The following is a 23,747-nucleotide window of genomic DNA, read 5'->3' as shown; positions in this document are numbered from 1 at the left end:
TCTCTGTCCTCCTTTGTGAACAGAGCTTAAATTAGGCAGGATTTCAGATCCAGCACCTTTTTATATTTCTGCTTGGACTCTTTATGGGGAGGGGGGTGCATCACTGAGTAGAGAAGAGCCCCAGAAATAAGCCCTGGGCTGACCAATCCTGATAACTGCAGATAAACCCAGCTTTGTGACTCATCTATATCCCAAACCCCAGCTGACTCTGGGCTGCCTTCTTTTGTTTGCTTTTTAACCTGGACCCCAGCCTTCTAATTTCAACTGGAACACACTTGCTTTATTTTTGCCTAATGTCAGACCATTGCCAAATGAGCTGGTGCTCATTCTCCTCGCTGGGGAAGTTCTGAGCTGAAATTAGACCTTCTCATCACCAGGATTTCACATTCCGAGCTGCACTGCAGGGCCACCATCAAACTCACTGGCTATTTCAGTGGTTACAATCTCAACTCACCCCCTTTCCTGCCGTGTTCCTGGATACGAACATCTTTAAAGAGATGAGGGAAGTAACCCTGGAAAATATTGCACTTGAAGCATCTTCACCTTACTGCCATGTCTGCATTGGTCTCTTAGCCTTGTAACCCAAACAAAACAAAAAAGAAAGAAGAGCCAGCATCCCCAAACATTCATTTAGAATGGACAGTCACAGGCTGAATTCAAAATTATTCTCAGATTATGGATTAGAGAATTCATTTATTTATGGTTATCGCCCCATAGGACAAACAGGGACAAGCGAGCTTCCCTTCAGTTTGGGGCCATTTGACAGCACGGTGCCAATCTCCAGCATCACCCAAGCAGCTATCATTTAGGCAGGCTGTTTGCTTGTGGTCTCTGATCTGTCTCCAGGGATCGGTTTTACTTGATTCTTAATTACATTCTACTTTCCACCCCTCCAGTCCCTTTACACACACGCACACACACACAATTCCTCTTTAATTGGGCTGCAGCAATCTCTCTCAGGCGTTTCTAATGCGCACACAGTTCATTCTCTGTCTGTTCTGATGGACAGCTGTCTCCCCAGGGCACTCCATTGGCTGTGACGTCCCGTAGCCAATAGTTACCACGCTACCCTGTTCAGGGGCCAAAGTGCAGCTCGGGGCTGCAGAGGGGGTGTCTGGGAGACAAAGGGACGACTATGGCAGAGTGGCAGTACTAATGAAATGGCTCCTGGAACAAATGTCCGAAGCCAACCTGAGTGCAGTTCACCTTCTTACACCAGGTTATGGCATTAGGAGCTGGGTCAATAAAGGCCGCTCGGTCACCCAGGTGTTGCCTCTGCAGCTGAGAGACTGATGTTCAAGCCTCGGGAGACATCCAGAATCTGAGTTTCCATCGGTGGCCCATTACCTACAAAATCAATATGGCCTGGCTACAAACACCTCTTCTCTATGAAATCCTACTCTTTTACCCTAGCATTCACTCTCTCTTTCCTGTCTTCCTGGAGAGAGGGCCAGGGGATAAGAAGGAAAGGAATATTTTCTATGTCCTAGACACCCATGAGTGAAGTGCCTGGTTATATAAACTTATCTGAAAATCAGGGTAAGCCTGAGCTGGGTGGCTCAGTTGTCTGGAGCATCATCCTGTGCACCGAAAGGTTGTGGGTTCGATTCCTGGTCAGGGCACGTACCTAGGTTCCAGGTTTGATCCCAGGCTGGGGTGCATACAGGAGGTGGCTGATTGATGTTTCTGTCTCACATCAATGTTTCTCTCTCTCTCCCCGCTTCCTCTCTCTCTAAAACATCAATAAACATGTCCTCAGGTGAGGATTTTTTTTTAAATCAGGGTATAACTTACATACAATAAAACCCGCAGTTTGATGGGAGGGTTCTGACAAATGTACGCCCTCTATGACCACCACCCATCGAATGTGATCTCCTAATTCATCCCCACACTGAGTCTTCGTGAGATAAGTTGGTGTTATTGACTCAATTTTGTAGCTGAGGAAAAGAAGGACCACAAAGATGAATAATAATAGCAATAATAACAGCAAACACTATGGGCTGGAGACTGTTCTAAGTACTTTACACATATTATCTCATGTAATCCTTCCCGTAACCCCATCGAGTCCCATTTCACAGATGACGAAACTTGCCGTGGGCCTCACAGCTGCACAGTTAGATGGGATTTCTGGTACTCAGTTTATTTTCACCACAGCAGTCCCTTCTCAGAGAATTAAAAAGTTCCCCCTAGATAGCTTTCCTTTTACTTTAGAGAAACAACATCCGCCCCCGGAAGAAAAACTCAGAGCCATAGGAAGAAGAAGCCGTATGTACCTCATCTCTGTGAGCACCCCCCCGCCCCTTGCTTTCTTCAAGCTCTGCGCAGGCTGCTCTTCCTCATGGACAGGAGAGGTTGGGGCTGAAAAGCAGCCTTGTTCTGTGGCCCCTTGAAACACTGGGCTTTTGATCTAAGAAACTTCCGTAAGCCATCTCCTCAAGCGGAGTGAACCAGATCACTCTGCAAAGTCGGCTTGGCTGGGGAGCGTGTCTGGCTTTGCCAGCAGTGCTGTGCGTCCTCGAGGGAGCTGCTCACCCTCTCTGAACTGATGCCCTGGCTGTGCACACCAAGACAAACGCATGGGGTAGCTATTTGGGACTTTAATACAAAAAGGTCAACCCACCCCCTGCCTTTTACTCACAGAGCCCCCCCGCCCAACCTCCCCAAGGGGAAAACCTGCAATTATTGGTTAGGGCTGATTGGACATTTGCCCTTTGCATGAATGCCCGGGCAACCTCTCAAAGGACAACCCTTTCTCTCTCCCTTCATTCCCTCCCATCTGGCAGACAAGTCTGCTCCCTAAATCTTCTTTTTGTTGGTTAGTTTCCATGGCAGTTATTGTCTGTGTGTGTGAGCATGCCGCCTCCTCACCCTCTCTCCTCACCGAGCAGGCAGCCTCGCAGCTGAAGCGGCAAAGATGCCGGGGCTCTGGCGAGCTGACTGAGGTCCTCCTGGTGGGGGGCACGCCTCCTGGAGCTCAGTGGAGCCACTGCTTCCAGGCGTTCTGGGTGGGGCCTTCTGCCCAGGGCCTGGCTCTCTCCCAGCTTGTCTGTCAGAGACAGCAGCAGCGGCCGGTCAGCTGCTGCGGAGGAAGCCCTGGGGTCCCTGGGGAGCCTGCCAACCCTGCCCTCAGCCTGCTCCTGGGAGGAGCCTCCAGCCAACCCCGCCAGACCCTCTTCAGCCCCCTCCCCTTCTTTGTTTTTGGCCGAAGATCACCTGACGCCCTTTTTCCCTGGTCAGGTAAGGTTTTTCAAATTATCTATGCACAGTGTCATCTTGGCATTCCTAGTGCCTGCTGCTGGGGAGACCGCAGTGGTGACAGGAGGGGAGGACTGCTTAGCCCACACGGGCTGGCCTGGGATTCAGGGGGGCACGAGGGTCTCTAAGTGCCTTATTTCCCCAGCTGGGTCTCTCTGGCTTTGCAGGCAAGGTTCCTTCCCAGCTGGTTTTAACCTAGATCCTTAACTTCGAAGATGACTCTCTGAGGCGCAGGCTGACCAACGGGCAGCCAACATCCGGAACTTTTAGCTTCTGATCTGAATTCAGCTCAACTGGCTGGATATCAGCTATGTACAAGCTGCTGTGCTTGGCCCCAAGGGGGCTGCAGGAACGGCATGCAGCATAGGTCCTGCCTTCAGAATGCTGAGCAGGAAAGAACATCTGTCTACACAGATGGGCATGGGGCCAGGCAAGCTGGATTTCACAGCAGCTTCTGGCTATGTGACCTTGGGAAGATCACCCAACCTCTCTAAGTCTCAGTTTCTTTATCTGCAAAATGGGGATAAAAATAGTGCCTACATTATAAGTGACATTATACACATACACATAAACTTAGTCCAGTTCAATAATCCTTATATACTTACTACCTATTATCACTATTGTTATTGTTAAGTTCACATGAGGTCCAAGTTATATAAACTATGTAAAGAATTAGGCATAGTGCTGTAAGTATTGGTGCTGGTTATCATGCAAGGCCGTCCTACGTGCTAACACAGGTACAGATAAAGCTTTTCGGAAACATGAGAAAGACTGCCCTATCAGCAGGGATAGTGCGCGGCTCCTGGAGGACACTGAGGCTGGACGCTGACGAACACACGGGACTCCAGCCGGGAGGGAGGGAGGAGAGCGTGCTGCGGAGAGCGCCACGCCAAGGTGGCGGCAGGACAGGAGAGGCCTGCAGGGCGCCTCCCGGAGGCTGGGCTGGACTTCAGTCTTCTGCACTTCCTGGTTCCCAGCATCCTGAGGACAAATTTGGGGTGTGACACTGTTGAATAGCAGAGGGACCAGCACTGGGGTGGCAGAGGGGTGACACCTGAAAGAGACCCAGGCTGGGAGCACCGAGATCAGGGTTCAAGGTTCAGGTTCACAGCCTCCAATTGAATGAGGCGCTCTGAGGCTAATCTCTTCACCTGCTTTGGTCTGTTCTCTCACCTGTGAAGTGGGAGTAATAAAACTGGACTTACCTCGCAATTTAATATAATTATTAACCATGGCATATGAAGGTGAAATTATAGATCAGCATGTAGAATGCAAACTGCTATTCTTCGAGATAAAGGAGGATTAGTGTATCATCTGCACAGCTCCGAGGGAAAAGCAGAGGAATAAATTATTTAACAAGGAGACAAGAAAATCATCTAGTACAACACCTGACTCATAGTATAGTTGAATGAATGAGCTCTCCCGTAATTGATTGATTGGTTGACTCATTCATTCAGCAAATATGTCTGGAGCCCTCACGGCCTGCCAGGCGTTAGGCCTGGTGATGGGAAGAGTGATGAGTAAGAGGGGCAGGGACCCTGCCCTGAGACACTTACAAGCAACTTGGGCAACTGGCAGCCTGAGGACATCCCTGTGCCCCAGGCCAGCAGCTTCTATCCCTCTGGCTGTCTCCGGCTTTTTCCAAGCATTATTGTTGCTGCACGTTTATTTTTAGTTGATTTAAGGCTCCCAAGACCACCGCCCCCTTCCACGGGCCTGATGAACACCTCCTCTCTGCCCTCTGCTGGTGGGGAGCTATAAAAGCCGTGCAGTAAACAGATCAGTATTCATTACTCATAAGTACCAAGCATTCCTGCTGCTTTCCATCACCCCTGAGATGAACTGAAGTGCCTTAATATTTAAAGAGAAATGAATTTGTAATTAGTGCCTTAACGTTATATCAGAGCCATTCCAGAGGTATCCTATTTAAATGCAAATTGAATCTTCCCAAAGGAAAGCTAACAAGTGATGAAAATAGATAGCAAGAGATAAAGAAGCAGGCAGGAGGAGGGAGGTAGTGCTGATGTGAAGTCGTCACTGAGTTGTCGCTGTTGCCATGTCAGTGACTTCTGCCTGTGGCCCACACTCCCCTCACCTGAAGACTGGGCTCTGAGGCTGAGGGAGCCGAGGCGGCAGGGGATGGGTCCCTGAAGCCTGAGTCTCGGTTCCCCCACCTACTGATGGGAATGCCCAAACCTGTGGCCTTTGGGCCCAGTCCCTCCTAGGCTGCTGGAGGTCATCTTGGAAGCATGGTGGCCTGGAGAGGTTATGAGCTTTGGCATCAGACAGACCCAGGTTTGAATTCAGGCTCTTGGATGAGCTGTAACAATCCGGGTGAGTTTCCTAACCTCTCTCAGGCTCTGTGACTTCATAGTGCAAGCAGCTGCTAGTGCTGGCTCCTCTCAGATTGCTGTAAAGACTATGTGATAAACAGAGAAACTGTGCCTGGTATACAGTAGGTGCCCAACAAACATTACTCTCCTTCCACTGTTGCAAGCTGTCTCTGTGCCAACTAAACATGAAGAAAAAGGTGGTATCCGTCTGTCTGTCCCTTAAAAAAGCCTAAGATGGGGGTGGAGGCAGACACTTTCTGCAAAGGGCCACATAGTAAATATTTCACACTTCGAGGGCTATACACTGTCTGTTGCCACTACACTGCTCCACCGTCGTCCCCGGAAAGCAGCCGCATGTAAATGGATGAGCAGGGCTGCGTTTCAGTATAACTATTCATAGACACTGAAATGTAAAATTCATATCATTTTCACACATCATGAAATATTTTTCTTTGGGTTTTTTCTCCAATCATTTAAAAATGTAAAAACTGTTCTGAGATCACAGGCCATACAAACACAGGGAACAGGCTGGCATGGGCCCCAGTCGCCCTTGGCAAACCCCTGACCTAGGCTGTTAGCGAGGCCTTTGCCTGTGATTTGGGGGTGTCTGTACCGAGGACCTTCTCAGAACATAATTCCTGGGGCTGGGACCCAGGGGAGGGGTGTCATCCAAGGAAACGAACAGCACTCCTTGGGCCAGGCCTGCTGGGGGCAGAAGGACACACAGGATCCCCGGTGGCCGTCCCTGCCCGGGGGCCAGCCATTAGGTAGGGGCCAGAGCAGAGGTGTCACTCCACTTCCTGCCTGGTGATGTGCAGGGAAGGACGGTGGCTCCTGGGCAGTAAGCAGGCAGCCACATTCCTCTGGCACCCGGCTGGGGGACCTGGGGGACGGTGCTCAAGGGGAGGGCGCCCTGCTGCTCCCTCCTCAGCTGGGAAAGCAGGCAGCTCCCTTCTGCGGCACACCTGCCCGCCCAGGGAGTGAGGGCCTGCCGGTGCCCACGGCAGGCCCCCCGGTTCACCCAAGGCTTGGCCTGTTTCTCCCTTTTCCTGGGCTCTCTTACCTTTATTCCAACACACACACACACAGCCCACTTGCAGCCATTCCACCTCCTGCTTCTCTGTCTCTAGCACAGAGAGGACACAGGTCGCCACACCAGATGGCAGCCTTGCCGCTGAGCCAGGTTGCCGGGACTCCCGCGGGAGGAGAGGGCTGAAGCAAGGCCCTGGACGAGGAGGCCTGCTCTGCAGTGCCCACGCCCTCCTCTTGAATACGCCCCTGCCGGCCCCTTCCCCAGACCTCTGGAGAGGAGCGCATGCGTGCATGCATGTGTATGTGTGTGTGTGTCTGTGAGCGCTCAAGCATGAATTGTGTGTGTGAGTGTGTGTATGTGTGTATGTGTGTGTGAAACACCAGAGGAGAGGACGAGGGGAAGAGGGAAGGGAGACACTGCCAGGTGGGAGCTACTCCATAGCTCTGTGGACGTCCTGCCCAGGGTGGACAGGCACCTCTTTCAAGCTGGAGGATGAGCTGGACCCTGCTTCTCCCCTGCATGCAGGATGGCAGGTTCTGGAGGGGAGCAGAGACCCAGGGCGGAGAACAAGGCTGCTTTCCCTTAGAAGCTGCCCCAAGGCCTGGTGAGAAGAGAGGTGGAAGCAGGCTGGGACCTCTGCCCTCTGAGGGTGATGGCTCTCACTTCCTGGTTCCCTAGAGGACCTGCACCCACTGAGGATCATCTCACACCAGTCAAACTCGGGAGCCTTCCACACCCCACAAAGGGCCCAGAGCCTTAGATACCGCTCACGTCAGATTCAGACAAGACTGTGCTCTAGTGCTGGCGCTGGCGGGGGAGGTACAAAGGAGGGGAAGTCAGGCCACAAGAAACCCTCCCCTGCAGTGAGCTGCAGCGATCCAGTAGAAGCCCAGTAAATGTCTTTTCTCAGGTGAGAGATACTCACCTGGAAATGAGGGGAATCTGTGGGGAGTGGCCTCTTTCTCTCCAGGGTGGAGACGAGACAATAGCCTCACAGCCTGAGCTTTTGTCCTCCAGATCAGATAGCTTTGCTGGGATGAGGGACTCGGTAGGAGGTACACAGGAGAGCCTTTGTTCAGCCTTTTGTTCCAGGAAGGCCTTACCACTGGGCCTGCAGAGCTCGATGAGACCAGCTGTGGCCCCCTCCTTCAGAGCCTGCTGGCTGGAGAGCCAGCCCCCCTTTACCTCGCCCCCCAGTGCAGGCACACACCATCCATGACAGGCAGGCTGACCATCTGCCAATCAACCTTCAGCGCCGATTTCCCCGCTGGAGCAGCAGGCTAGTGTGTCAATCACTCAGAGCCCTCTCTCCGCTCTGCCAGGACACGGAGCTCCTTTAATTAAGAAGAATGGAGGTGCTGCTGACTCTGGAAATGGTGACATTAACTTACTAATGAGCATTTAAAAAGCCATGTGTGAGTGGTCAGTGGCTGCCTTCCCCAGCCTGTGCCCTGTGCTCCTCTGCAGGGCTGCCCAGGTCCCCACAAAGACTCTGCTATCCTCTCCATTAGAAGAGGCAGAGGACTTCCCCAGCCTGGTGACCCCGGACAAATGGATACGTTTTTGCTTGTAGAGGAAGGGCCAGAATCAGGATGACCTGAGCCCTGGAATCCTCTGCCTCCTGTCCTGGCAGCCGGTGGGAAGGCAACAGGCACCCCAGAAATGTCAGACCTAACAGGAAGTGTGATTAGGTTTCCAGGTGGGGGCCCACGGTCTACAAGGTGCCAGCCCCACAGCAACACCTACAGCTGTCACAAGGCCCCCGGTCCTGGCCTGACTGGTGTGACACGAAGGTGGCAGCAGCAACACAGGGAGGGGAAGGCCCCCAGTGAAACCCTCTGGCGACTGGACCTTGGGCAGCGGGCAGTGCCTCTGAGAGCAGGTGGGGGCAGACCACCGTGCGTTTGTGCCACCCAGGAATGTGAGGCTGTCCTTTCTGGAATGTGCTGCTTTGTCACTATGGCAAAACGATTCTTTCTTTAGCATGTCCTGCCCTGGATGCCCCAGGAGTGAGGATTCTCCAGCTGGGAGAGACCTCAGACAGCTGTCTTCTTCCTTTTCCCTTCTAGCTTCACAGGCACGAGCCTGGCTCTGACTTGCCCCAGTGGAGCCCCAGGGAGGGCTACACGTGGGCGGGGACAGAGGTCTCCTGACTCTCAGTCCTGCTTCTGTCCTGTTGGGAGTGCCTCCCGGGGGGACCTGAGGCCATGGCCTCTCACCTCCCTCATGCTGGCGTGTGAGTTTTCTGATGCTGCCGGGCAGGAAGTTCTTCCTTGTTTTTAACCCAGATCCTTGGGCTTTATTCTAAACCCCATTTTCTTTTACAACTTCCTCAGTAAACGCAGGGCAGCGGCCAAGGGCACTTAGAGAGTGTTCGGCTTCCTGCCTGCAAGGCCGGCTCACACTCACACACTCAGCAGCACGGGGTGGTTTAGATTCTGAGGCAGCTCCTCTCTCCACCTCAGAAATACTGAACTAAACCTCCAAACTCTTTTCTCCCTAAACCATGCAACCCCTGGATCTGAAAGCCAAGATGACCTCTCTCCCCACCCCGCAATCCCACCACTGAGACCCACTTTCCAGTGTCCCAATTTTACCTAAACAGGCAGGAGGTCGCTCACAAGTGGACAGATGCTTTGCTCTCTGATACCCCTTGAGTCCCTCTGGGCTGCAGGCACAAAGCTAGGCTCTGGAGGACCAGGGAGCAGGGCAGGTAGTTGAAAAAATATGGCGACTGAACTCTCATCCAGGCTGTGAGGTCAGCACAGGAAACCGCAGGTCTGGGGCCAGTTTGTAGGACCCCATGTGAGTGTCTCACCCCTGTGCCCTGTGAGCAGGTGCAGTGATGGTTCCGACTGCTGGCACCTGTGTCCCACCCACTCAGACCAAATCTCCTTCAGCCCTAAATCCTTCCTCTGGCCTGAGGTTAGGACGGGCAGGGCGGCAGGAGGAGGTCAGGATGAGACCCTCCCCCATGTTGGGGGCCTTTCCCCTTGCACTGATCTGCAGGCAGCCTGTGTCTCACTGGGTGAGTCTTCTCACTGCCCCCCCAGAATACAGCCCTGAGCTCCTGGTGAGAGGTAAGGAGGTGATTCTCTGGTGGAAGGGCATCGGCTGCTCTCCAGACCAGAGTGGCGTTAGGCTGCAGACGAAAAGATTTTTTCTCTCCAGGACAAAAGATATTCCATCCAACACGGAGGCCCAGAAATGACTGCAGCTGGGGAGGCTGTGAGGCCCAGTAAGGTGCCTGTCTTGTGAAATCGGCACCTGCTGTTGGGGCACACTGGCCTGAAGTCACAGATGGTCAGAGGTACGAACACTTGTCATGACACGGAGGAGAGATCTTGACAGAGTACTCAGTACCTGCCCAGGGATTACACCTGGCATCTAGTTCCCCCTCAACTCTAGGAAGCAGGTTTCCTTCTTCCCTCTTCACAGAGGAGGAGCTCAGATTCCGGGGCTCAGTGACTTAGTCACAGTCACACAGCCAGGGGGTGGCCACACCAGGGGTCAGGCCCGGTCTCTCTGACTCCAGAGTGCACACACTTCCCTGCTACCTGTGATCTGTGGGGCACTGCAGAAAGAGACCTAAGGAGAGGAGGGGATCTCAGCTTTCGGAGCTCCAGGTGGGTCTGCCAGCCAGCACAAGGACCCACCTAGGGTGTTCTGGCTACGCCCGCTGCCAGGACGGCAGTCTGGTATTACTGCGGAGGGAGAAGGAGCTGCGTGGGAGCTAACAGCTCCTCCTCCCCCATCCCCCGATGTGCCCCGCACTTGGGATTTCACCTGTCCCTTCAAGTCCATGGCTTGCCACACTAGGAATCTGCCTGGTTTAAGGGAAGAGACTGCCTTCCTACCACCAGCCTCAGTTTCCCCAAAACCTACTTGTTCGGTGAGGTCAGGCCCTTGCTGAATGCCTAATAAGCCCAAAGAGTCAATTTGTGCATTTTCCTGCATGTAAGGTAGACCTGACTAAACCCCAGCTGTGACTTTTTCTAGGGCTGAGCACCCCTCAACGAGTTTAACTGATGTATCAGCGTCATAATAATAAAGACTCCAAGGTACCAGAGGCTTTATCTTTAGAGACTCACAAGCTTTCTTTCCTTCCTCACTTCCCTACCCTCCCAATACCACCTTGTAACCCAGGCGAAAAGTCAAACACTTTTTTGAGAGAGAAGCCCAGGCCCCATGCAATGCAAGGTCTTAGAGCAGGAAGGGTGTGGATTGACAAGAAATTCCTCACAGGCACGGCGGTTGCACACCGGAATGGCATGGTGGGTCCCTGGCCCCCGCCTCTGCTTGGCACTCCTTGAAGCCCCAGCTAGTTGCATGCAGCCCAGGCATGGAAACTGCAGGTGACGCAGAGAATCTTAAGTGGTGGTTGCTAGGTTACAAGCTTCCTCAAAGTGCACTCACAGCAAAGACTAAAGGATGTCACCTGGAGGGAGGAAGCGCCTTAGGGGAAGGAGTGGGGAAGATGAAGAGAAGCTGGGACTTCCAGAACAAGCAATTAGGCCAAGGCCTGGAAGGCATCCTGTTCTCCGAATTTCCCACAGGTCTGAGTCCCTGCGTCCCATGGTCCTCATGGAGGACAGTGACTGTGAGACATGAGCATTAGGTGGGAAATGGGCCTATTCTGGGGCAGGAGTCTGGTCCTTTTCCAGCTATGCTGCCCAGCACAAACAGGATGGGGGGACACTTTGGGGTCTGGGCTCCTTCCTTCACTGTAACTGGACAAAAAGCCAGGTGAGAGCCAGTAAGCTTGGTGTCCTTAATAATGTACAATTCTTTCATTTGGGATTTCATTGTGATCAAGTCAAAGAGCACGGGGTGTGGAAGTCACACACCAGACCCACCCTGAGCGGAAGCCAGAGGTCAGCTATTTCATTTCACTAAGTCTCAGCTCCTTGTCTATTAAAAAGCAGATAGACACCTGTCCTTGCGACCTTTCCCAGGATTGTTTTAAGATTATGACAAAATGGCTCTGGCTGGTGTGGCTCAGTTGGTTACAGTGTCACCCCATAAAACAAAAGGTCATGGATTCAATTCCTAGTCAGGGCTTGTACATCCCAAATCAATGGATATACCTTCAGGTGAGGCTTGAAAAAAAAAAGATGGCAAGAATAGGATGTGCAAGGGCTTAGTTTAACTCAATGAGCTATGCAAACGTAAAGTAGTATGGAACTCTGTGTAGATGCTTATAAAGCTCCCCCAGCGGGCAGGGGGCGGGGCACAAGAAGCCTCGGCTCACTGCTCTGGTAGGAGGCTCAGTGGGCAAGAGGGGCTGAAGAAGGACTGAAACTAGCTTCTTTGAGGACAGTCTCTGACTTTAAATCTTCCTGATTTTGTGAACACAGTTCAAGTCGAGAGTTGAGGGTTTGTTCTCTATTCCTCTGAGCAGATTGTGATCCCTAGGAAAAAGAGAAATGTTTCCTGTGAAACTTCATTAATTCAGAACACATTCTTTTGGAATTTATGAGTTCTTAATGAATAGAGAAAACAGAACACAACATTCCTCTGCAAAGGTCCTAGAGCTGCTCACTCTGTAAGTAGAGAGAATTCAAACTGAAAACAGTGGACTTTCTAAGCTAAGGGCTCAAGACATGGAAGTGGGCCTGTGGTGAGCGGTGACTTCAGTCTCTCACGGGAAGTCATTTCTAAGTGAGGGGCAGATGTGTGTGCTTGTACTCAGTTAAAGCCGTGTGCCAGGCCCTTGCTGTGCCTCAGCAGCGAGACTGAACACTTTGCAAATAATATCTCATTTAATCTTCACAAAAGCCTACAGGGATATATCTACACATGGAAAGCTACTCAGAAATAAAACGGAATGAACTATTGGTACAGGCCACAACTCGAATGAATCTCCACAGAATTCTGCTGGGGGAGGAGAAGCCAATCCCAAAAGGCTATGCATACTGTATGATTCCACTTATATAACATGTTTGAAATGAGAAAACTGTGGAAATGGAGAACAGATGAGTGTTTGCCAGGGCCTGGGGGAAAGCAGCGGAAGAGAAGGAGGTGTGGCGGTAAAAGGGCAACGTGCAGAATCCTCGTGGTGATGGGAATGCCCTGTATCTTCACGGGTCCATTTCCACACCCTGGCTGTGATACTGCACTTTAAATTTTGCAAAATATTACCATCAAGGAAACTGAGTAAATGGTGTTATTTCTTACAACTGCATGCGAATCTACAATTCATCTCAAAATAAAAAGGTTAATTAAAATAATAGAAGAAAACTGGGGCTCAGAGTCATTAATTAATTTCAGAGCCAGAATTCAAACCTAGGTGTCTCAGATTCCCAACCCTGAGCATCTCAAGACCTGGCTATGGTCAGGTAGGACAAGGACCCCACGGGCCTTGCAGTCCATCTGACCAGGTGGCTGCTGGAGTCACAGGCAGCTTTGTCACTGCCGACTGCTGTCCTTGAAAAGGCTACTAGGGAGGGGCTTCAAAGAGTTATTTGGCAAGCCCTGTGGGCCTGTGCTGAGGGCCACGATTAGATACCCAGGTTTCCCCTCCCCAAAGTGTGTGAAGAAGAGGGTGGGGGAGGGACAGTCCATGAGTGTGTCTGTGTTGGTGTCTCTGGCTGTGTGTCCACATATCAGTGCATTTGTCAATTCCTCCGTGGCCATGTCTATTTATGGGGGTGGGAGAAGGTGATGTGTTAAGTACACATATGTATGCTGGTTGGTGCTTACGTTGTTTGGATGCACCTGGGTCAGGTCTGCGTAGATCACACCCACATCACTTGATTCTGTTAGGTTAAACCATTTGATAATAGCTCCCCCTAAGCAAAGCTGACTATGGAGCCAGCCTGCCAGGAGCTGAGTCTGTGTACTGTAGATAATCTGGGTAATTGGACTCTCTCCGCCTCTCCATCCAAAACAAACATTCACAAATCTCCCACCCCCACACTGGAGGGAGTCTAGCCCTGACATCTGGGTACTTATTGCCCTGATAACCCTGACCCTGCAGACAAGGTGAGCTGCTCCAGGCCCTTGCCCTCCCCCGCAGGCCTAGAGCCGCCAGGGCTTATGTAAAGAGGTCACAGCTGTTCCGCCGCGGGGCGCACGCTGACTCCTGCACAGGTGTGGCGGCGGCTGCGGGTGGGGAATCCGTGGACCAGGCTGGCTGGCCGGCCTCCTCCCCCGCGGCAGCCCCTCTTCTCCTTCCTGCTGCTCATTTATGCTTTTCCTCTGCATATCTGACAGCGGGGTGCGGACTGGGGGAGGATAGAGCGCCTGTGCCTTGTTCCCTGCGCGGTTGGGCTGGGGCTCCCGGCTCTCCGGTGATGCGCTGTCTGCGCCTCGCCAAGCTGCTCCGCCAGGCTGGGTAAGTGACGTGGGGGCGGGGACGGGAGACTGCTGGGAGGGGGAGACAGGTAAAGGTGGGAGGTGTGGACGCCCAAAGGTGTTAACTCCTTGCTTAGCTGGTCGAAGCCAAGAACTCGGAACTGAGAAAGCCCCTGCCCCACCCAGCAAGCCCCACGTACCCCGCACTCCACGAGCCCCGGTAGGTTTCCAATAAGCAGTCTGGTAGGGATGGAGGACAAAGCGTTACAGGGCGTGATGCCGCCGCTGGGTGGCGCCCTTGGCCGCGGAGTCCTCCCTTTAAAGTTGGCCGGGGGCTGGGAGCTCGCCTGGCGCCCCGCCGCGGGTGCTAGGAGGCGAGGGCGCGTGGCATGACCGCCCTTGACTCGCAGCGTTTCTCCCTCAGGGCCCAGCGTGGACGTCACGGGACTGCTGAGTCTTGACAGACCGTGAAGCGCTGGCCGGCGTCGGGGCCCTTGCTGGACCACGGGAGTGGGATGGAGGCGGCGAGAGGGGACGCGGAGTAGCCGGCGCCTTCATCTGCCCACCACCAGTGGCTCACACCTCTGCCACGGCCCTGGCACTCCGCAGCGAGGGGGCGCGGTGGGAGGGGCCTCTGGGGCTGCCATGGAGGTGCCCGACGTCAAGGACTTCCAGTGGAAGCGCCTGGCGCCACTGCCCAGCCGCCGGGTCTACTGCGCCCTGCTGGAGACTGGAGGGCAGGTCTATGCCATCGGGGGATGTGATGACAATGGTGTCCCCAGGGACTGCTTTGAGGTCTACTCCCCCGAGGCCGACCAGTGGACCGCCCTGCCCCCGCTGCCCACAGCCCGGGCTGGGGTGGCCATCACAGCTCTGGGGAAGAGGATCATGGTGATTGGGGGTGTGGGCATTAATCAGCTGCCCGTGAAGGTTGTGGAGATGTACAACATCGATGAGGGCAAGTGGAAGAAGAGGAGCGTGCTGCGCGAGGCCGCCATGGGCATTTCTGTCACGGCCAAAGGCAAGTGGGGCAAGGGCTGAGGGTGGGTGGAGAGAAGGAATTGGGGAGACTATGGGGAAAGGGATAGGAGCCATTGCCGAGTCTGGACCCGCTATCACATTTGATCTTTAAAATAGACACTGAAAGTAGAGACCCAGTGGCTTTATTTTACAGGTGGGAAAACTGAGTCTCATCAAGCCAAGTGTCTAGTAATTCCATATGATGCCAGATCTCTGCTCCACCAGGCTCCCCCTGACAAACTGGGCAGCCTGGGCCAGAGGGGAGAGCTGGAAGTCCATGCAATGGCTCTGCAGACCCTCTCACTCAATGGAATGATGGAGCCTACCACCCACAACACCCCATCCCCTGAAACTGCCTTGCACCTGCCACCTCTCCAGACACATATTTGGGGCCCTGGGGATGTTCCTACCACATTGCCTCATCACCAGGCCCCACTGAGGATGCTTTGGGACCTGATTCCAGGCCCTCTCCCTCAAGCTCTCCCTCTGTCTCCTAATCTGAGATCCTGATGAGGCATCCTGCCCACCTTGAGTTCTCAGGGCCGGCGTGTGCTGAGCGTGTGGTTTTATGATGCTCATTGCGCTTTCTCCAAGCCCCTACTTTCCTTCTCCTGTGGCCTGGAACAGCCCAGAGCACAGTCAGGGCTCCAAAAGTTCTTTTGCTAAAACACAAAGGGTTTTATGGGAAGTGGTCCAGTAGGAATTAGGAGACCCCCAAATCCAGGCAAGCTTAATGGATGCAACCTTGCGAAGTCATCTTGCGAAGTCATCCAGCTGCCTGCTGGGGTCTGCCATAGAGCAGGAGCCAGTATAGTGCCTGCTCTGGCCCTGGCACAGGTCCAGGTTCCAGGGAGGAGCAAAAGAGGCAGAAGGTCTAGACTCTGCCTTCACAAGCCCAGGTCTGACCAAGGAAGGGGACCAGAGAGCAGCTTTAGCCCAGAATCCTTCAGGGCAGGATGGTCAGTGGAGCCTCTACAAACTCCCAGTAAGAAGGATGGAAGGGACGAAGGCCCATGGGGAAATGGGGGGAGAGTACTCCTCTATCCCCAGGTCTCAGTGAATGGTGCTGAAGGAGTGAGAGCTAACATTTACTGAGTCCTTACCATATGTGTTTTATATGTCTTAACCTTTTTGATCCCCACAACCTGTCTGATGAGGTGAGATTATGATCCTAATTTAGAGAGAAGCATGGGAGGCCCAGAGAAGTTAGAAAGCTTGCCCACGGTTGCACAGTAAGTGATGACTGAGTCTGTGCCCTTAACTATGGCATTGAAGGGGTCCATCAATGGCTTTAATAAGCATGTATATGCCTGCACGGCAGGCATTGTACCAGATGCCAGGTCATAACAAATGCTCAATGACCTACAGTCCATTGGAAAAAACAGGTTATTTCAGTAATGTGTGGTGACTAGAGTAAGTAAGGCAGGTGTCATGGCCAGCACTGCACCGTTGCCCTCGTCCAGCCTTGACATTCAGGGACACTAGGTGCATACGAAAGGATGGAGGGGCCTAGAGGATTCCCTGCTGCAGGGGTGTTTCAGTGGCACAGGCTGGGAGAGGTGGAGATTATATAAGGTAAATTTTTTTAAATATATTTTATTGATTATGCTATTGTCCCATTTCCCCCCTTCACTCCCCTCCACCCTGCACCCCCTCCCACCCACATTCCCCCCCTTTAGTTCATGTCCATGTGTCATAAGTTCTTTAGCTTCTACATTTCCCATACTATTCTTGCCCTCCCCGTCTATATTCTACCTACCATCTATGCTACTTATTCTCTGTACTTTTACCCTCTCTCCTCCTCCCACTCCCCTGTTGCTAACCCTCCATGTGATCTCCATTTCTGTGGTTCTGTTCCTGTTCTAGTAGTTTGTTTTTGTTTTTGTTTTAGGTGTGGTTGTTAGTGATTGTGAGTTTGCTGTCATTTTACTGTACATGTTTTTTATCTTCTTTTTCTTAGATAAGTCCCTTCAACATTTTATATAATAAGGGCTTGGTGATGATGAACTCCTTTAACTTGACCTTATCTGAGAAGCACTTTATCTGCCCTTCCTTTCTAAATGAAAGCTTTGCTGGATAGACCAATCTTGGATGTAGGTCCTTGCCTTTCATGAGTCAGAATACCTTCTTTCCAGCCCCTTCTTGCCTGCAAGGTCTCTTTTGAGAAATCAGCTGTCAGTCTTATGGGAACTCCTTTGTAGGTAACTGTCTCCTTATCTCTTGCTGCTTCTAGGATTCTCTCCTCCATTTTAATCTTGGCTAATGTAATTATGATGTGCCTTGGTGTGTTCCTCCTTGGGTCCAACTTCTTTGGGACTCTCTGAGCTTCCTGGACTTCCTAGAAATCTATTTCCTTTGCCAGATTGGGGAAGTTCTCCTTTATTATTTGTTCAAATAACTTTCCCACTTGTTGCTGTTACTCTTCTCCTTCTGGCATCCCTATAATTTGGATGTTGGAACATTTAAAGATGTCCTGGAGGTTCCTAACCCTCTCCTCATTTTTTTGAATTCTCATTTCTTCATTCTTTTCTGATTGGATGTTTCTTTTTTCCTTCTGGTCCACTCCATTGATTTGAGTTCCAGTTTCATTCCCATCACTATTGGTTCTCTGTACATTTTCCTTTATTTCACTTAGCATAGCCTTCATTTTTTCATCTGATTTGTGACCTAATTCAACCAAATCTGTGAGCATGCTTATTACCAGTGTTTTGAACTGTGCATTTGATAGGTTGGCTATCTCTTTGTTGCTTAGTTGTATTTTTTCTGGAGCTTTGATTTGTTCTTTCATTTGGGCCATTTTTTTGGTCTCAGTGCACTGGTTTTGTAGTGAAGGGTGGAGCTTTAGGTGTTCACCAGGGTGGGCCAACTTACACGGCTGGGTTGTGACACTTTATGTGGGGGAAGGGTCCAAGAGGGAACAGTGGCACTTGCTCCGCTCTCTGCCAGATTTCAGTCTCTTCTGCCACTTCCCCCAAGCAAACTGGGCCCTTCTGGTGCTGATTCCCGGGTAGGTGGGTTTGTGTATGTTCTAGGACCCTGTGGGTCTCTCCAACAAACTATCCTGTGAGGCTGGGAGTTTCTCCCATCACCTCAACCCCCACCGGTGTTTTCAGTCAGTGTTTTGAGGCTTTATTTCCCGGCGCTGGGACCCTGGGTTGCTTGGTCTGTCTCACTCCCCAGTTTCTCCTGGTTTATCTGTGTGCAAATATGGAACCGTGTGGTCCACCAGCCGCCTTGTGCACCAGTGCCCCTGCACAATTTGCCCCCTCGCTGGGTCCGCCCGCTGCTGCCTTGAGCACTGGGGGCCCGCCAGGCACCACTTTGCCACAACCCCTCTCCACCTGGCTGCCCAACTCTGCCCCTCCTACTGGTCTGGATGAATGTGTCTACTTTAACTCTGTGGTTGTTGGACTTCCATACAATTCAATTTTCTGTTGGTACTGGTTGTTTTTTGTTTCTAAATTGTTGTTGTCCTTCTTCTGGTTGTGCAAGTAGGCACAGTGTGTCTACCTATGCCTACATCTTGGCCAGAAGTCCTGTATAAGGTAAATTTATTAGCAGGTCCCATCTCACAGCCTCAGGTAAGGAGTGGGATTTTTTCTTTCTTTCCTTTTTTTTAGTGAGATTGGAAAGTAGAAGGAAACTGTATTCATTCCTGACTAGTCTTGAAGAACAAAGGCCCCTCAGAGTCAGAGTGGTGAGGGCTGGCCACTAGGAGGTTGGGAGCTGAGAGGTGGGAGCAGGTCCCTGGGACAGAGAGAGCCCTGTGGGGGGCCATGTCCCAGGCAGACTGTGGGAGGGACTGGGGTGAGGCCCAGGGACACCTCGATGCCTTGCCCATCCTTGAAAAGCCACCTGCAGCCGACAACAGTAGAGCACGAGGGACCGCTGGTCTTCCCAGAGTGCTTGGCTCGCTGCCTGGGCAGGATTTCTTGCAGAGGCCACTTTTCTCTCCTCCAAGCCTCCCCCTCGGTCCCCCTCCCCCTCCCCCATTTAGTGTAGGTGCCTCCTGGAGCCCACAGGCTTCCCAGTAGGTGGAGGAGGGTGGCATTCCCCCATGGAGAGGGCAGAAAGCAAAGGAAGCAGCCGCAGTCCAGTGTCCCACAAGGCCAATGACAGCAGGGTCGACCTCTTTTCCATGGGCTCTTACTGGATCTACAAAGGTCCAGTCTCGGAGTGCCTGGGCCATGCCACTTCTGGGGGGGGAAATAAGAGCAGTGCCTCTCCTCGTTCACATCCCCTCTGGCTGCCTGGGAGGGAGGGAAATGGGGGGAGCAAGGCCTGCAAAGGATTGTCCAGGTCTAGACTCCACTGCAGTTTGCTCCTGCTCGAGGCTTAGTATTTCGGACTCAGCCAAGGGCTGGGCACCCAGGAGGGCTGAGGCGTGCAGGCCTGTCATGGCTTCAGGAAGTCCCAGGCTCAGCTACAGCAGGGGCTCAAACTGTTGCCTCAACCCCACTGGCGTATATATGGCTCACTCTGGCAGCACAGTGGTGGGGACCCCGCCCTGGCTGCAGTGCCAGTGGTAGGTGGTGCGTACTGATGGGCCTGTCTCGTGGTGGCCGTGAGCTGAGCCAGGGGTTGTGTGTGACCTTTCTCCTCAGATTACCGAGTGTACGCAGCAGGTGGGATGGGCCTGGACCTCCGTCCGCACAACCACCTTCAGCACTATGACATGCTCAAGGACATGTGGGTGTCGCTAGCACCCATGCCCACCCCGAGATATGCTGCCACCTCTTTCCTTCGAGGTTCCAAGATCTATGTGCTGGGTAAGGATGGGTTGTCTGTCTCACACCGGTCCCTCCTTCCCTCCCCTGGACCGTTTCCCGTGGGAAGCGATGCCTGTGTGTGACACCTGGGCACTGGAGGGTGAGCATGCGGCCCCGTTCCTCAGGGGGCTTCTGTGGGATCAGTAACAGTCAGAAGGGAAGCCCAGTCCCTGCCCTCAGGGGCTTACTCTTCTACCCAAGCCCCACCCTGCTCTGCTCTCCAGGAGGACGACAGTCCAAGTATGCAGTCAACGCCTTTGAGGTCTTTGACACTGAGACTCGCTCCTGGACCAAGTTCCCCAGCATGCCCTGTAAGCGGGCCTTCTCCAGCTTTGTGACCCTGGACGACCGTCTGTACAGCCTGGGAGGCCTGCGGCAGGGCCGGCTGTACCGGCAGCCCAAGTTCCTCCGGACCATGGACGTGTTTGACATGGAACAGGGTGAGCTGGGTGCCGCTTGCCTCTAGCAGCCTCACCCCACTGCACGTCTGCCCAGCCCCCCAGGGCCACTTACCCAGCTGGGTGAGCCTTTCAGAAGTGTAAACACCCCTCTCCATTCAGGGATGCTCTTGGACCAAATCCTTTCATCTGTCCAGGGCTCCCCTTGGGGGTTGGTAGTTTTTGTCAAAGCCTCTTCCACCTTTTCTCTCTTCCTACACCATCCAGGCAGGCCAGGCAAGGGAGAAGGGCCCTCTGCCTTCACTCATGGGGAAACAGCAGGATCCTGCCCCTGTGCTCACGGCCTCTAGTTAGATTTTCTCCGGCTTCAAGCCTGCAAGAACAGAGAGGGAACAGGTCACTTGTTGTGGGGACTGTCGTTCCAAGACTGCTGCAAATGTGGGAGAGGACGGAAGCCACGGAGGGTGACAGCAGGACCTCGTGTAGGTCCTGAGCACGAGGGGCAGGTGGAGTGGGGACTGTACCCACAGGGACAGCTGGCTGGGACTCAGCGTGTACTGGGGGTCCTGGAGTAGCGTCTAATTCTCTCTATATCTTGCTGTCATCCATGCCTGTAGGAGGGTGGTTGAAGATGGAACGTTCCTTCTTCCTCAAGAAGCGGCGTGCAGACTTTGTGGCCGGCTCTCTGAGTGGACGGGTCATAGTGGCCGGCGGCCTTGGTAAGGGTAGAGCTTCCGGGCTGGTACCGTGGTCCTGGTGCTTGGTGGATCATGGGCACTCTGCTTGAGAAGGAGCATGTGCTGGCTCCTTGCACACCGCCTGCCTAACCCTTCATTCCAGAGAATTCAAAACATCCCCTTCTCCTAGCCTGGATGTCACATGTCCACACATGGGCCCCAGATGTTGTCTATCTGCCCTCTCACACGGGGACACTGAGGCCCAGAGAGCATAAGCAACATACTGATGACCATGTTAAGCAGGGGTGCTCAGCACAAACCCCTGGGAGCCCCAGCCAGGAATGACAGAGACAGACCTGTGGCGGGGACTGGCCTTGGTCCTTTCTCTGACCATCTCTTCCCCTAGGATACCCAGTCCTGTCGTGGAATACAAAAGCAGTTCAATCAAATATGTTAGTGTGATGAATCCAGGTCTTGCTGAGTCACCCTTCCAGCAGTTAGTGGTAGTTTGAGAGCAGAACCCCGATGTTGACGGGGAAGGAGATGCGGGCAACGGGCCTCCAGACCCTCGTGTGGACAGACTCCACTCCACCAGCCTGTGAAAGGGGCACAGTGTGAGCTAGACTGCATGGGCCGCTTTTTCACACAGGGCAGGAGGGAGGCAATAGTGTCCAGAAACTTCTGGTAAGAGCAGGGGTTGGGGAAAGAAAGCTTCCTGGTGAAGAGGCGAGAAGACGGAAGGTGGGAGGGGCAATGTGGCTGTAGGACCAAAGCTGCTGGCCCCGGGTAGGGAGGAGCTGGGTGGATGTCGCTTGGCTTCTGCAGGTGGGAGCAGGGGAGGTGAGGTGAGTGCATAGATTGGTGGCTGGACTCCTTCGTAAGTTCCGGTTCCCTTTCAGGGAACCAACCCACTGTCCTGGAGACCGCGGAGGCGTTCCACCCGGGGAAGAACAAGTGGGAGGTGCTCCCGGCCATGCCCACACCCCGCTGCGCCTGCTCCAGCATCGTGGTCAAGAACTGCCTCCTGGCTGTGGGGGGTGTCAACCAGGGTCTAAGTGATGCGGTGGAAGCCCTGTGTGTCTCGGACTCCTAGGTGTACTGGGCCCAGTGCCTTTGCCCTGGACCCGATCACCTGACTCCTGACGAGAGGAATGCTGGTGTCCAGACGGTCTGGGCTGCTTCCAGATGCCAGCTCCTGTCCGCAGCCAGTGGGGCCAGGCTCTGGGACTTAAGTGGCCTCCTTCCAGCTCCTCACCCTACCAGTACCAGGAAACTGTAAGAAGTCCCGATGACTGCCAGCCCTGGGTTGGAGCTCAGCGGACCTCTGGGGAGAGTCTCACTTGCTGCCCAAGCAGAGCAATGCACAACCATCTGCTGCTTGCCTCTCAGTGAGGCCCATCTCTCGTCTCCAGCATAGTTCTGACCCAGAGGGCAAGCTGCTGCTGCTGCTGTCCTTCCCCCAGGGCTCAGCTACTTTGAGGGTCTCTCAGGAGGAAAGTGGAGAAGGGCTGCGGCTTCCCAAATGCCCCTGCGCTCCCTTGGTCTACATCCCTTCCCCATGTGGTGGTCAGTTCTGCCCTGGACCCCATCTACTCAGCAAGAATGGGTCTCAGAGCTAGAGGCAGCCGAACCAGAAGGGTGCACGCCTCTCCAGGTCCTCCGTGGGCCTGTGAAGCTGGGGCAGGAACAGCCTCTCAGCCCACTCTCAGCTCACTGTTTCCCCTCCGGCCCCCCTCGCCCCACTAGCCCCCGAGCGTTTCTGTGTGAACGCTCATTTACACTGTGGCACCAAAATCCACAAAGGATGGATTAATTGCACTCTGGTTAACAGCAGCAGCACAAGAATTAAAATCTATATTCCTATCTTCTCTGGCCTCTTGGTGCAGGGGCAGGGCGGACAGGTGTCTTGATGCGTGGAGGGGACCCCACGAAACAGTCCCTCGGACAGTCTCAGGCTAAATAGGGCCCCAGGAGACCACCTGTTCTTGGCTGCCCCTTCTGAGGAGGTTTCGCTTCCACACCACTGTGCCCCCCACCAGCCACCTCACTTACAGTAAAATGGCGTAGTTCCCTCCTGGAACACACTGAGACTGTGTCCGTGCTGGGAAAACGTTGCATGCAGTAACTGACTTCAGGTTACTGCTCACACCTAGCCTCAACTGGTTCAGCTTCAGTGCATTTCTGTCTGGCCCCCAAATCTTGAAGAACACACCTCCTTCAAGCTTATATAGCACCTCTCTCTGACTCCCAGCGGATTTTTAAACACTGACCTAGCACCGGGGACACAAATCTAAAACAAGACCTGCTCCTGGGGGTTGCAGGGGAGTCAGGCGACTGTTGTGTGGGGGACGGTGGGGGGGTGGGGGGGCAGGTTGGCTGTTCCTGGTGAGGCAGGAACAGAGGAAGAACCACCGCCTGTCTGGGGCTGAGGGTGGGGGGCCCCGGGGGTGGGGGGCGGCAACTCCCCCGCTGAGCTGCACAAATGGACCGAGACTGCACAAGCGGGGGGCTTTTCTCCTGGTCTGGGACACCTGGCCTTTGTCCTTACTTGGGCCCTACAAAGGCACTGCCACCTGCTGACCCAGCCTTGCCCTCCCACCTAGCTGGAGGCACCCTGTGGCCACGGCCTCCCCCCCGCCCCCCCCCCCCCGCACCAGCCAGCTGCAGAGAGGCCTTTTCTAGGGATTCTGGACCCCCGTTTCAGTTCAGCCCCTGAAAACACTGCTAGAAAACGGGGCTGCAGGCGCTCTGAGGGCGGGGTGATATGTTAAAGGGGCTGTTCACAGTCCAGCGCTGGTCTGGCCCCCCCATTCCACCTCCGTCCCTGTGCTGCCCCCGTCGCCCTCCCCAAGAAAGTTGTTTAGACACAGAGGTCCCCCACTCCCTCCTGGAGGAAGCCAAGCCTACCGTGTGCATGGGTGATTCCCACGTGCACGAAATGCTACCAGACATGCAGGTGAGACCGA

The 23,747-nt window shown here is 53.6% G+C and overlaps 1 protein-coding gene across 5 annotated transcripts; it reads left to right on the top strand.

Annotated features, from left to right (window-relative positions):
- Positions 1–3,034: 3,034 nt before the first annotated feature.
- KLHDC8A (kelch domain containing 8A) lies at positions 3,035–22,644 on the top strand. 5 transcript variants are annotated; one of them, XM_045841485.1, is made up of 7 exons: positions 3,035–3,237; positions 13,837–13,957; positions 14,342–14,938; positions 19,542–19,706; positions 19,931–20,146; positions 20,722–20,823; positions 21,681–22,644. In XM_045841485.1, exons 3-7 carry the CDS (start codon positions 14,563–14,565, stop codon positions 21,872–21,874), a joined length of 1,053 nt encoding a protein of 350 aa, XP_045697441.1. In that variant the 5' UTR covers positions 3,035–3,237; positions 13,837–13,957; positions 14,342–14,562; the 3' UTR covers positions 21,875–22,644. The 5 variants fall into 5 exon arrangements, with proteins under 5 accessions (XP_045697441.1, XP_045697445.1, XP_045697444.1 ...); XM_045841489.1 differs by having other exon boundaries at positions 21,664–22,644; XM_045841487.1 differs by lacking the exon at positions 3,035–3,237 and adding an exon at positions 14,055–14,137 and having other exon boundaries at positions 13,716–13,957.
- The last annotated feature ends 1,103 nt before the right edge of the window (positions 22,645–23,747 follow it).

The sequence above is a fragment of the Phyllostomus hastatus genome, unplaced genomic scaffold (genome assembly GCF_019186645.2).
Source record: "Phyllostomus hastatus isolate PE091 unplaced genomic scaffold, TTU_PhHast_1.1 phas_contig_36, whole genome shotgun sequence".
Lineage (NCBI taxonomy): Eukaryota > Metazoa > Chordata > Mammalia > Chiroptera > Phyllostomidae > Phyllostomus > Phyllostomus hastatus.
Note: the sequence above shows the minus strand (reverse complement) of the source record. Positions and strands in the feature narration are given on the sequence as shown.

Excerpts from the sequence above, each read along its gene's own strand:
- KLHDC8A (XM_045841488.1), top strand. The coding sequence starts at position 14,563 with ATGGAGGTGCCCGACGTCAAGGACTTCCAGTGGAAGCGCCTGGCGCCA. Across the intron at positions 19,707-19,930 it reads TTCCAAGATCTATGTGCTGG|GAGGACGACAGTCCAAGTAT; the intron begins GTAAGGATGGGT and ends TCTGCTCTCCAG. Across the intron at positions 20,824-21,680 it reads CATAGTGGCCGGCGGCCTTG|GGAACCAACCCACTGTCCTG; the intron begins GTAAGGGTAGAG and ends GTTCCCTTTCAG.